Source organism: Apodemus sylvaticus, chromosome 20, assembly GCF_947179515.1.
Source record: "Apodemus sylvaticus chromosome 20, mApoSyl1.1, whole genome shotgun sequence".
Lineage (NCBI taxonomy): Eukaryota > Metazoa > Chordata > Mammalia > Rodentia > Muridae > Apodemus > Apodemus sylvaticus.
This window is the reverse complement of record NC_067491.1, coordinates 19,086,721-19,101,421: the sequence shown is the minus strand read 5'-3', so window position 1 is coordinate 19,101,421 and position 14,701 is coordinate 19,086,721. Positions and strand designations below refer to the sequence as shown.

Here is a 14,701-nt window from a genome sequence, read left to right as displayed (position 1 = left end):
ATTCTTAATGCCATCCCTGTTCAGAAAGAACTACAACTGCACCTCTCCTGGCATCCAAAGTTTCCCCACACACAACCAGCTATGTGAAGAGAAAACGGACAGTGCAAGAAACAAGCGGATGTGCTCAAAAAATTGGAACTATCAGTAAGAACTTCATAAACTAAGGCTAACCTTATAATTATACTTATAATGTGAACTCTAATTGGTTCTTAGCTTAAGACTGATTATACATTTCAGTGCTACTCCCAACAGAAGAAAAGTACAGGGCAGACGAGCAAATTCAAACTCACGATTGATGACGGTTCTCGAAGCCCTAGCCGGGGCAAACGGTGGCAAAAACAAAGCATTTGTTAGATAAGAAAGTACAAACAAAACTCAGTATTGTTAGTACCCTGATAATTTTTACTAGAGAACAATTTAGTGGATGGTCAGGCCTTTGCCATTTTCAGAAGATAGTCTAGACTTTCATCTCCTAAACCAAACTGTGCTTCTTAGAAGATCAGTAGGAGGGGAGGTAACACAGATGCCATGGAAGAGGATGCCATTTAAGATCTTTTATTCATTCTCAAGTTCAGTTGTATTCACACTTTAACTTTTTCAGAGTGGACCTTCATCTTTCAATGTAAGGAACCTGATATGGCTGTCTCCTGAGAGGCTCTGCCAGAGCCTGACAAATACAGAGGCGGATGCTCGCAGCCAACCATAGGACTGAGCACAGGGTCCCCAATGGAGGAACTAGAGAAAGGACTGAAGGAGCTGAAGGGGTTTGCAATCCCATAGGAGGAACAACAATATCAACCAACCAGTACCCCCAGAGCTCCCAGGGACTAAACCACCAACCAAAGAGTACACATGGAGGGACCCATGGCTCCAGCTGCATATGTAGCAGAGGATGGCCTTGTCAGGCATCAATGGGAGAAGAGGCCCTTTGTCCTGTGAAGGCTTGATACCCCAGTGTAAGGGAATACCAGGGCAGGGAAGGCGGGAGTGGGTGGATGGGTGGGTGGGGGAGCTCCCTCATAGAATTGGGGGGGGGGAGGGGAAGGGGTAGGAGGTTTCCAGAAGGGGAAACCAGGAAAGGAGATAACATTTGAAATGCAAATAAATAAAATATCCAATAAAAAAAGTTAGCTAGTTGAAAGTTCCACCTCAAGTAACAAAATGAAGCCTACTATTAAATTAGCAGTCACTGGCATCTCAGAAGGGAGGAAATGTGACAAACTTAGAAAATTAACTTTTTGTCCCTTGTGGAGAATCACTTGGCATATTATCTTATTTAAGGTTCTAAATCATACTTAGTGTTTCCAGAATTGCACCCATGGATGTTTCTTTTCTGTGAGCCTGATGTTCTGGGAACAGGTCCTGGGAAAGATGGCTTATTCCTCCTTCGCCCTTGGCTAGCACCCTCCTCTCCTCAGCATTGCCGAGACTCACTAATAAAATCCCTTCAATCGGAAAGCAAGGGTGAACACATCTCAGGGTCAGCAGAACTGAATGGATGACCTAAAACCCTATAGAGACAGAAAAATTCCAGCTGGGCCAGGGGCCAAATTATTCTGCTTAGGAAACATCTGTGCTCATATTGGTTGCTTCTCCTCCAGATGATGCAAATGACTTTATGAAGTGAGGAGTGAACTGACCAAAAAAAAAAAAAAAAGCCTTCTGCATCATAGGATGAAGTACACCATTTGCTGACAGATTCTCTCCTATATAACCTAACTTTGGGAGGAAGGGGCATCTGTATATATCTGGGGCTGGTTTTAAGTTCCCTTGATCAGTACATTTCTGTCTGTGCATCACAGCGGAGATGAGTAACTAGTCTCCCAGACAGAAAAATAGCGTGTTACAAAACAGCACCAGTGTATGGTTCTTGTAGTTGCTATAGTTGGTCTATTTTCAGGCTGGGAAGCAAAAAGCTTTATAACAAAGAGGATATCCTATAGTACTAGTATTTACACAAAAAGGATCTGGGATATACAAATGAGGCTGAAAGATTACTTGGGAAAGGCATATGAGAGCATTGCCTAACTACCCTACCTCTCTTCAATGTCACCAACTCCTTCTGCGACCAAACTGCAAAGGTTACTGTTGTCTAATTGACAGATCTAAAATCAACTTGGGAGGGATTATCTAGATGAAGGTTAGCCTCTGAGAAAGTCTATAAGGGATTGTCTTGATTACACTTATTGAGATGGGAAGACCCAGCCTAATTGTGAGCGGGAGGGTCCCTGGGCGGAAGATCGTGAACTGGAGAAAAGCAGCTGACCTTCTGGCTTACATGGACACCCACTCTGTGTCTGCATTATGAACGAAGTTGTCTCAATGGTATCTGCCTGGTAAAAAAACTAACCTCGAGACTGTGGCTTTAGGCCAGGCCCTGTAATGCATTCCTATAATCTCAGCAATTCAGGATGGAGAAGCAGGAGGACCAGGAGTTCTCAACTAGCCTTAATTGTGAGTGGGACCAGTCCCTGGGTAGAAGATCCTGTATTTGGTAGGGAATTTAGTACATAGTAAATTCAAGGCTAGTCTGAGCTACATGAGACTTTGTCTCGAACAAACAAAGAAGTTCTAGCTTTGTTGCCTACAGAAACATAAACCATTTTATATCTTACTATGGAATTCTTTCTTTTCATGCCTATAAAGTCTCAGTTCCTGGAATTGCACTTTGTTCAACTGTCCTGTTTTTTCTGGATTAATGAGTTGAAACATGCTCAGGATATATATATGAAAACCATGCTTGCAGCCATTGTAAGTTATAATTCAGAGCCTATGAGATGGTTCAGTCAATAAAATACTTTTTCCACAGAGCCTAAATATCTGAATTTGATCCCAGATCCCTCATGGTAGAAAAGAGAACCAACTCCCATAAATTGTTTTCTGACTTTCACACACATGCATACACATACATACGGAGACACACACTCACATGAAAACATGGGAGTACACACACACACACACACACACACACTTGTGTGCAGACACGTTTGTAAGCACCCTTGAGTGCATGGGCTCACACACACACACACACACACACACACACACAAAACCAAGTATGTAAGCAGATATACTTAAGTTATCATTCAAATCAACTTGATTTTCAACACAATAAGATAATTTACTATAGTAGCCATCTTAGAAAAAAATATTCTGTTGTCTATGAAACAGAACTGCACAACTGGGGATAAACAGTATACTGTAAGGATGAATCATATGATCTTATCCCTTCAACTTGGTGTAGTCCAGTGTAAAACTCTCAAGTCCAGAGGCGTTTCTTCTTAGAGAAGTGAATCATTGCCGATGGGCTTTCCGTTTTGTTTTAATTTTTGCACCTGAGGGCCTTTAGACATAATGTGTTTTCCCCAGTTCTCCAAGGACTCTAAAGCTCCTTATTAATTTATATATGGCTGTTTCATAGATGTTTGTTAACTACCTGGCCATGGGCAGCATTTAAGTCTACAAACCAGATGTACACACTAATGTATTAAATCCACCTTAATCAGAAATGGGAAGTAGTTTATCTCAAAATTATAACACATGCCTTGTAGCCCTTGTTGGAAATATTTTTGTGTCTCTGTCATCCACAGACCTGCGACAGCTATGAGGAATAAGAAAAGAATCTAGCAGCCAAAACTAATGGCCTTATTCATTATCCACCAGAGGGCAAATTATTTACATGTATAACAATGCATTTGAAATACACACTCCAAACATCATCATCCATTCCATTAGATACAAAAGAGGTTCATTTAAATGGTTCTCAGGGCGTAAAAGCCATTGCCCACGGAGAAGAAGCAGCTGAGATAGCTTCATTCTCAAAACTGAACATTATTAACATGTCAAAATAAATATCAGGCAGAAATATAGCAAAGGATGTGGTGTCTAGAGGCAACGCAGCCTGAACCCTCTGGAAACCAGACCCAGATGTCCAAAAGCAGCCTCAGACAAAACCAAGTTTAGTGATGTCAATCAGTCTGCGTGGATGTTGTTTTTCTCCTCAGATCCGTTGACAGTGCATTCCAGAAAGTTATTAAGTGTCTCCTTTCATGAGTCATAATTCTTTTTTATATGTACTTAAATTCACCATAAACAAGGAAATGCAGGCACTATATAAACAGAAGCATTAATAATATAAATCTCACCCAGAGTATAAGAATAATACAGCCTGTCTCACGGTCTACATAAATAGCAATGGATGTGGTTTTCCATCTGTCCTCTCTGGATTTTTTCTCCTTTGGTACAACTCATCTCTTATTTCCACCTACTACGTCTTTGGGGACTTGACACAAAGTTGGTAGAATGGGGAGCCATTCTATGGTATGGCCAGCCACAACTCTCCCCAGCCATTGGACCTCACTGCCAGTGAGACTTGAACTAAGCTCTTGGTCTTTACCCATGAGTCACTCAGTCTGCCTTTACCCTCAGTGTGTGGCTTGAAAGCCATTAACACACATGGTATCCAGCAGGCTCTTTATCCAGCCTGACTTGGAAATGGTCTGGTTGGAACCTGTGTTGTCTTCCAAGACCAGGTTCCTGTGCTTTCCCAGCTCACATTGTTTTAAACCGAAAGATGGGCAATGGCTCTCAGATGCCAACAACAATTGAATTCCCGTTTCACAAAAGTCGCCAGCTTTGTCACAAGTGTGAGTGTCCTTTTCCACATTCACCTCACCATACAGAAAATTCTTTCTAGATCCTTCTTTGGTTTGCCACGCTTCAAGGTCAACAGCCAATGTATAAAATTGGAAGGAATTGAAAATGCAAGGCTTGTAAGAAACCCGAAGTCGGAGGGATTTGGGATGGGAGGTCGAGCAATATCAATAAAAGTGAGTAAACCAAGCAAAACAGGATCACTACACACACATACACACATGCACACACACACACACACACACATACACACATGCACACATGCACACGTATGCACACATGCACACATGCACACAGTATGTTTCGACTACACTGGTGGAGACTCAAAAATGTTTTGCATCAAAGTCTTCCATAAGCTTGTACTCTGCTTTGTATCGGTGGAAACCACTGCAGGATTACAGGAAGGCTGCCCTTCTCGGGGGACATTCGGTCCTACATCATTTGCCACCAGTTATTTTGCAGCTAAAGAATATATCAAATCAAAAAAGAAAAGAAAAGAAAATACTGTCCTTTCTAGATTCTGCCCTCAGAATCCTAGTCTCAAACGCTGTGCTGGTTAGTTTTTTGTTGAGCTGATAGAAATCACAGTCAAGTGAAAAGAGGAAACCTCGGTTAAGGAACTGCCCCTGTGACCCTGGCCCCTGGGTGTGTTCCTGGGGTAGTTTCTTGATTAATGATTGACGTGAGAAGAGCCATCCCTGGGCAGGCCACCTGGTTTGTTTAAGAAACTGAGCAAGCCATGGAAAGCGAGCCAATAACAAGTGGTTTCATCTAGTTCCTGCCCTGACTTCAGTAATGGACAGAGATTAGGAAGTGTGAGCCACAGAAAGGCTCTCTGCCCCAGCTGCTTTTGCAACGTTTTTTTTTTGTTGTTTTTTTTTTTGTTTTTTTTTTTGTTTTTTTTTTTTTTTTTAGTCACAGAAACATAGAAGCAACTTAGGTACATTTGCAGGAAAAGGCAACAGAGTTAGAAAAAGAGGGAGAAAAAGACAAAGGAATATGAAAAACAGCCTAATGCGCTCTACCAGTTCCAAGTGTTTTCGCTTACGGAGCTAAGACTGTGAACAGCTGAGGATATTGGGAGCATAATAAGACATTTTCTTTTCCCAAAAGTCCGTTTGCCTTTGTAAGAAAGGTCTCAAACTAAAAGTAGTATATTTGCCCGAGAAAATACAAAAATGGAAACAAAGAATAATGCCCCAAAAGCTATCCATGCCTGAATCTTCTGAAACTGTGAATATGTTACTCTTTTAGATGTGGATGTGTGTGTGTGTGTGTGTGTGTTTAGTTTGTGGTTTTATGTTTTGGGTTGGATTGGGTTGGGTTGGGTTGACCAGAGAGATCCGGTTTCAAAAAAGGTGGGCAATGCCTGAAGAATGACTCTTGAGTCTGTCTTGTGGATTTCTACTCACACATATAAGCATACATGTGCATACACACACACACAAACATGCATACACACAAGGAAATGTATTTCTACTTTTTATCTGTGTACATATATGAGTATGTGTGGGTAAGCATACCTGCTTGGAGGTCAGAGGTCAATATCAGGCATCTTCCTCTCTTGCCCTCTATCTTATTTTTTGTGACAATGTCTCTCCCTGGACCCAGAGCTCACTGATGGGTCAGACTCCCTGTCAAACAAGATCCAGGGATCTTTCTGTCTCCCACCACCACCACCACAATACTGGAATTACAGGCACATCCTTCCATACCTAGCTAATAGTTAGGGATTTGAACTCAGGTCCTAATGTTTGCATCCTGAGTACTTTGCCCACTGAGCCATCTCCCAGCACTGAAAAAAAATGTATTTCTTGTTGGAAGTAAAGAGTGTTGTTTTGATATATAACTGTGGCAAACATACTCAGTTTAAGACCTCCTTTCTTATTAGGCAGCTATACTTGTTTAAGCTTTCTACCATGGCAGGTTGGTGAGCTTCTAAACATCTTTCTATTCCTAGACTCTGACATAAGGAAAAAAACAGGTTGAATAAGCTTTCTAGATGTGATTCTTTAACATCTTAAACACAACATCCAGCCCTACTTTTCCTCCTGTATCACTTGTCTGGGGAAGAACGTTCCTGATATCATAACATCTAGTCCATCTTTTCTTGGTTTGTAAATAACTGTTAAGCTCAGTTTCTTAACGCCGTCCTCGCACCCTATCTGATGATAACCACATCAACCTGTCAAAGTTGTTCTAGCTACAATTCCTACTCTACCGCCAATGTACATACACCTTTCACTGTGGCAAATGTTTTCACAGGATTCAATAAACTACAGCCTGTAGACCAAATCTAGCCCACAGCTGCTTTTTGAGAATAAAGTTTTATTGGAATATACCCATATACACTCACTTATGTATTATCTATAGCTGCTTTTTGTTCTATGATAGCTGGGCCAACTAATTTTGACAGAGATTACAAGGCTCCCAACCCTAAAATACCCCCTTTGCATCCATCCATCCAACTAAACAGGAAAACTAAAATACATATTTTGGTAGCTAAGAAACCTAGCATTCATTATCCTTTTTGCAAAATGAGAACATAGTTAGGGTAAAACCATGCTCTCCCCAGAGCATTAGCCTACAAGTCACGGTCAAAGGCCATGAGCTTTATTTCATCATGCAATTAGGTCCTGAACAGTTTCTTAAGTTGAAAATTAACTCACCGTGGCTAGTTTCTGAACGTCTTCATCTGAGGCTCCCAGCGATGCTAAGCCTATCTCTTGTGAAAACTGAGCGAACTTGGGATCCGCAAGTAGTGGCACGTGTCCCAAGAGTTCATGGCATGTATCTCTGAGGGAAAAAAAATCACAAGTACATGTTATACAACACGTTTTATAATATCATCTATAGAATAAGTTTGAAAACCCTCAGTATAATCTTATCATATAAATTATATATAATTTATCATATAATTATATTATATATTTATTATATAATTACCATTAATCATACCTGAAATGCAGGTGTATCATATGATTAATGATAGATTAGGCTGGATGATACATTATTTACGGGTGGGGTATGAAGGGTGGGGTATGAAATCGCATGTGAGAGACAGCACATGTGTGCCTGTGTATGTGAGAGGACATGTGTTCTTGTGCCTGTGGAGGCTGGGGACAACCTCAGGCGCCGTGCACTATTTTTTTTTCCTATCTTTTGAGACAGGGTCTTTCATTGGCCTGGAACTCACCTCATAGACTAGCCTGCCCAGCCAGTGAGCCCCTGATGCCTCTGCCTCTTCACCACAGAAACCTGACTTTTTTTTTTTTTTTTTTTTTTTTTTTTTTTTTTTTTTTTTGGCATGGGTTCTGGGATCACATTTAGGTCCTCACATTGAAAGGCAAGCATTTTCAAACTGAGACATTTCCTCAGGCTGGGATATAATACTTTCAATAAAGCACAAGAAAATCTACTACTTTTTTGGAGACATGGTCCTGCCCACTAACAGCCAATGGAGGCCTGGAACTTGAAATCTTCCCAGATGTGCTTCCTCAGGGAAGGAAGCGTCCCCAACAGGCATGAACCTTGGGAAGCTGCTTGTTTCCGAGTGTTACTCCATGCTGAGCACGTGGCATTTGTTTTACATATGACATCTGCTCCTCCAGTCAGCCTTAGGAAGCAGAACTTCCTGGTGGGAGATCCTGCAGCTCAGGGTGGACAGGCCGCTCAGTCGCTCACAATCTGGCCACGTTAGAAACGAAGTCTGACTGAAACACAACCATGTCCGCTTATATACAGACTGTCTACAGTCAGTTTTGTCAACAACTGCAGAGTCAGATAGCTGTAACTGAGATCACATGTCTGCAAACTCTAAAATAATTGCTCTCTGGCCCTTTGATGGAGAACACTTGCTGATTTTAGGCATGGGTAGTAATAAACTAAATTAAATTTGGGCCAGAGGACGCCTTTGAAATTGAGTCTCTGTGTAACAAACTGCAGCCTAACTTGGTACAGAGTAACTGAAAGCCTAATTTGGGAGTAACGTCTTATAACAAATAGCTGAGTCGGAGCCCATTCCGGCAGCAGCTCAACTTCAATCACAGGTAGGCAGCTGACGCAAATAAGACAATCACTCGCTATCATCAATTAAGCTGTCCCTGTGGGTCACTTCCATTTTGTGCCCACAATCATTCTATGGCCACCTTGCACCCTTGACTTACTGTGGTTTAACGCCCCAGTTTGGGAATCACAAATACAAACCAATTGTGTGTGTGTGTGTGTGTGTGTGTGTGTGTGTGTGTGTTGCTTTCAATTGAACATATTACAGCTTTTAAAACTAAATTTTCTGTCTTTTAATAATGGCAATAAAGCCAAAATTTGGGTTCAACTTCATCATGATTTTGAAAATCTTGTGTCAAGCCCTTGTCAGGCTCCATGAGGTACTGAGAAACATCAGAGGATCATCTGTTGTCAACAAAGTCTGTTTCCTCGGACAGCAGATCAGGTGGGGCTTGTATACTTCCTTTGAGAAATGCCTTTGGAAGATTCCTCCAGTTCCCTGGCCCTGGAGATAACAAAAGCCTGTGTGCATTCACATTTGTTTAAGTTTCCATTTGGAGCTGGGTTTGGGGGCAGGATGTGTATGTGTCACAACCAAATAAGGCAGCAGTTGCCTTCCTAAAGTTATTCTCATGAATAATAAATTGTTTCTTGATACCAGGTTACACTGAAATTAATTTTACCATACTTCTCTGAGCATGGATCAAGATGCAGAAAGATTTATGCTCATGATCAAAAACATTTTTTTAAATCCTAAAAGATTACATAGTAGGTGAAAGAGGTTTCTGAACTCACCTGTGCTTCTCTGAAGTGTATTACATCATAGGTGCAAAACACCCAAAGTCCAGAGCACTGCCATTATTACAAAGATGGATAACCAAATAGTGACTGACAGTAAATGTTATGATCTTGATACTCACATCAGACAGATAATGTCACTCAACCGAATAACCTTGTTCTGACAACTCAAGCTACATGAGCAACCTTGGCCAAACACTTTAGAGACAGACCAGGTTGAGTGTTTATATGTATGTAATAACCCTGCCCCTTTGTTCAGCAAGATGTAACGACCACACCTCCCTGCCCAGCTGAATATAATGAACACACTCAGCTTGGGTGGCACCGCAGCTTCTCTTGCTCTTGTGGGTTTGTGGGTCTGTTTTCCCTTCATTCCTGATCTGCCCCAAGCCTTGGAACTGTGCAAGGGTGAGGCCAGAAAGCAGGGGGGGGAGGAGGATGCCTATTAAGGTGCTGGCGTGGGAACTTGAGTTTGGATCCCCATCACGCAAGTCAAAAAAAACCTTGGCATCTATAAGTCCAAAGTTGGAGCATGGAGAAGAGATTTCCAGAGCAGTACACTCCATGTTCAGTGGACAGTGACCAGGACTAGTGACCCGATATCAACCTCTGGTTGTCACATGCACACACACTCACACATGCACACACATATGTAGTAAGTCACCCTTTGTTCATCTCTATTACAAGATGGCGCTGGCCACATGCAGCTCCCTGGTAGTAAATCACTGTAGTACATGTGCAGTGTGCTGTATTCCTTATCACACTTACATGCTAATGAAGTACTCACTTAGTTCACCAATGAGGAAACGGCTGGCTATCTCCCTTGGCAGGCGGGCTGAGTAGGCTATATAAGGTCAGGCTGGGAGAGAGCCTGGGGCCACCAAAAGAAGAAATAAGCTTAATTGAAGGTTTCCCGAATAAACCATAATAAGGAAGAAACTCCCTGGTGTTGCGTCCTCTTTGCTGGCGAGGGTGGACGTGACATTTTTGGTGGCACACACACACACACTCACATGCACACACACATACTCACATGCACACACATAGTCACATGAACACACACACACACATTCACACCATGCACACACACACACTCACATGCACACACACATACATGCACACACACACACTCACATGCACACACACATACTCGCATGTACACACACATTCACACATGCACACACACATTCACATGCACACACACATACTCACATGCACACACACTCACATGCACACACACTCACATGCACACACACATACATGCACACACACACTCACATGCACACACACACATATGCACAGGTGCATGCGTGCACATAGGGCAGTGTACTGAAGCTTTATGACTAGGATACAGCGCTTAAGGTTTTGTAACACGTTAGTGATTTAGCCTTCCCTTGCAAAGGAGCTTTAGAGCATCCTTTTGATCAATGGGGAAACTAAAATTGAGTAAACTCAATCTTCTCTATTGTCATACTTTAAGGGAAAGAAAGACTTCCAACTTAAAGCTGTATCCTGTCTGCTCTCTGCTGTTTGAATGTACAGATACAGCACAAGTAAGGAGCCTAGCACAGACAGAGAGCAGAACCCGACATAATTAGCATAAGGAAAGTCACAGCATGTCCCAAGTCTCCTTTTCATGGTCCCCTGGCCTCATGCTTCCAAAGCACTTGAGGGGCATTTAAAAATTACCAAGTGTCCAGGCCCCACTTATGACCAGTTCAATCAGACTTCCTGGGATTGACTGGAAAATCATTTTTGAAAGTTCCCCAGGCTAAAATGAGAAGACAGACCTATTCTCACAGCTAATGACACTGGGCTGTCTCCCAGCAGGCTGACAAACAACTAGAGGCTGGGCCAGAGGGTGGCTCGGATGTTAAAGGCTAGGCTCACAAACAGCTAGAGCTTAAAACTACAGTTGAAGGTGCTTGCACGATGTGCAGATGCTAAGTTGATTTCCTCTAAAGTTGCACCGAGACCCTGTAGAAGGATGAAAAGCCAAGACTGAATAACAGATAACTAATTACTCCTCCACTGGCACTCAACTGGGACGCGTGTCTAGCACTTCCATTCTGTGAATGGAATCTTTGATCTCATTCCAAGAGTCTACATCAATGCTGAGATCAAGTCAAGTGCCCTGCCATGGAAAAACTCTGGGCACTCCCACATTAGCCTTTGATGTCAATCAAAATTACTTCCTGGAAGAAATAATAAAGTGACAATAACTCCACAACAGACCAGATATATAGCACTTGGAAAAAACACTGACTGGTATTGGCCCAGTATCAGTAAATCATGGGAACAAAGATGCAAGGAAGGATTCCAGGGAATGTTGAAGGAAGACAGGAGTGATGCTAGATGCATCCCGTCATAGTGTGTAATCATGATTACGCCCATGTAATCAGTATCACAGAGTCAATCATGGCTACAATAAGGGTTGATCCTTGGGGTAACTTCAAATAAACCCGAAAGCTTATTTTATTGTAAATTTATTTAATGTAAACTGTAAAAAGCCTGACATAGAAGGACAATCTCCCATGTACCCAGGTAAGAATAGAGTCCAATTTTTTCCTTTAAAGTAAAGTAAAAGTCCGCAGCTACAGAGGAGAAAGAAAGAAAGAAAGAAAGAAAGAAAGAAAGAAAGAAAGAAAGAAAGAAAGAAAGAAAGAAAGAAAGAAAGAAAGAAAGGAAGGAAGGAAGGAAGGAAGGAAGGAAGGAAGGAAGGAAGGAAGGAAGAAAGAAAGAAAGAAAGAAAGAAAGAAAGAAAGAAAGAAAGAAAGAAAGAAAGAAAGAAAGAAAGAAAGAAAGAAAGAAAGAAAGAACACAAAGGCAGACAAACGACAGGAAGGAATCAATTCCCCTCAGCTAAAAAAAGATCTGTGACCCGGATTTTAAATTAAGGTGCCATTATCAGAAGCCGGTAACATACTACTCAAACCTCTAAGCTCATCACAATGACAAGGTAAGAAACTGTATATAGGATGAGAGAAAGGAGGGATTTGAAAGAAGGGAGTCATACAATATAACAGACTGAGTTACATTGTTCCATTAAGGATGAAAGCCGGAAGCAAGATGTCTAGCGGAGCCCTTAACAGAGTGTTAGGGGCGCCCTCTGCTCTGTTACAGGAAGAAATGGTTGTGCCTGATTTCACTACTTTCTACTCTTCTCGCAGCATTGTCTGCAGGCAGGAACCCTGAGAAATATTGCCAATGAAAAGATGGATGTAGAAGACTTAATAACCTTACTTCTCACAGGCCAGGACTAAGGGGTCCATATTTCCAGATCAAGAGAAAGCTTTTTTGGTTTTGCTTTGGTTTGGTTTTGGTTTTGGTTTTTATGTTTTGTTTTTTGTTTGGTTTGGTTTTTTGAGGTAGGGTTTCTCTGTATAGCCCTGGCTGTCCTGGAACTCACTCTGTAGACCAGGCTGGCCTCAAACTCAGAAATCCTGCCTGCCTCTGCTAGGATTAAAGGCGTGTGCCACCACTGCCCAACTAAGAACAAGGTTATTATCCTTTGGGCTGGTGGAACATTGAAATAAACACTGTATCATTCTGTCTCCCATTGTCTTTGACAAAGGGACTTGGCAGCAAAGAAGGAGGCACCCAGAAACACTTTAACCAAGGAGCAAAGAAAGACGTTCACCATTTCTGATAACGAGTTCACTGGATGTTGGAGAGCTGGCTCAGCAGTTAACAGCATTTGTTGTTCTTGCAGAGGATCTGGGTCCAATTCCCAGCACCCACGTGGTGACTCACATCCATCTGTAAGTCCAGTTCGAGGGAACTGATACCCTCTTCCGGCCTCTGTGAGCTCCAGACCCTCCAACACATGAAATAAACAGACATGAACCAATTTTTAAAGAACCCATTATGTGAAAGATTGCATCTGGGTCACATCCTCTGCTGGAGACCTATATAATGACTTTGGAAGAAGGAAGACTCACTCACTCTTCCTTCCCTGATTGCCTTGTAGGACTGAGCAACTGCTAGATCCTTGGTCTTTCATCCACAACTGCTGCTGACCATTATTAGGGAGTTAGACTACAGACTGTAAGTCATCGACAAATTCCCTAACGATATAGAGACTGCCCATACGTCCTGTGACTCTAGAGAACCCAGACTGATACAGAGGGTACCCAAGGCTCCTCTCCATCTTTCCTGCCAATTAAGGTCTGGAGGACTGGAGCAGTGCCACTTCACCCTGATTTACTGCCGCTGTGCCCTGCCAGGAAAGCAAAGCAAGGCCTCTCTGGAAGTTGAATCCTCCACAGCTGGACTCCTTAGTATCTAATGAACCTGCGCCCACTGGGAGACAACTCTTGCTTTATCTCATCTTATCTCTCTTAAAAGATTCAATTATTTGGTCATAATTGCGCCTGCCAGTACAGGCTGCTTCCAATCTCTACATCAGTGAACTTTTCTCTCTCTCTCTCTCTTTTTTTTTCAACTCCTTTTGATATATTTTCTCCTGAATAATGCTTGTCAGAGCCCTTCACACAAAAGCGCTCTGTTGCCTGCAAACGTAGGACCTTTCAAAACTGTTAGCACAGTAAAGCATCATGTCTCTTAAAAGAAAAAAAAAAAGACGCTAGCCCTGATATCAGACACTCGGCTTTCTCTGCTCTAAATTGGAATCTTCTCTGATAAGCCCAGTTAGGAAGATTCTAAGCAGCTGAGATGGGCCCACAAAGGGGCCCCCTGGGCAAAGAGTCTCTAGGGAATTCTTAAATCATTCTAAGAAAGTCGCGATCATTTTGCTGCGAGGGAGGAAATAAGGGTCCCGGTTGTTACGTTCAAATTCAAAATGAGTCTGGCATTTTTTTTCTCCTCTTATCAGTTTTCAAAGCTGACTCCTCCTGCTCAGTGCTCAACAACAGTGTTTTTATTCTTGCTGTAAATTAAAACCTTTGAGAGGCAGTGAGTGAGCATGTGACGCGGGCTCCCCAACCCAAAGGGCTGCACCTGTCCTTTTAACCGCTTCTCCGCGGGCTTTGTTTGTTCTACATGACAGAGGCCAAACGTACTCACTAAATCATAAAAAGCAGGGAAAGAAGATAAGAGGGAGAAGTGGGGAGTCTGCCTTGGTGAAAATAAACAGGAGGGAGAGCTGGGACCCAGAATAGAGTATTTCTTCCACTTTCACAGGACATTCCCGCGGGCAAAGCAAGGAGCAGGGCGCAGATCAGGCAGCCAGCAGGAGACTTGCTTTGTTTTCACTGCGCTGGGATGATAACGGGGGAATTAAACTGGT

The 14,701-nt window shown here is 42.4% G+C and overlaps 1 protein-coding gene across 3 annotated transcripts in view; it reads right to left on the bottom strand.

Moving 5' to 3' along the window:
• Nucleotides 1-14,701, bottom strand: part of Tph2 (tryptophan hydroxylase 2) — a 104,479-nt gene that overhangs the window by 32,823 nt on the left and 56,955 nt on the right. For all 3 annotated transcript variants that reach the window (XM_052165731.1, XM_052165734.1, XM_052165732.1), the window contains one exon: nucleotides 7,320-7,446. In XM_052165731.1, coding sequence (XP_052021691.1) covers nucleotides 7,320-7,446 — 127 coding nt within the window. The remainder of the gene's footprint in view (nucleotides 1-7,319; nucleotides 7,447-14,701) is intronic.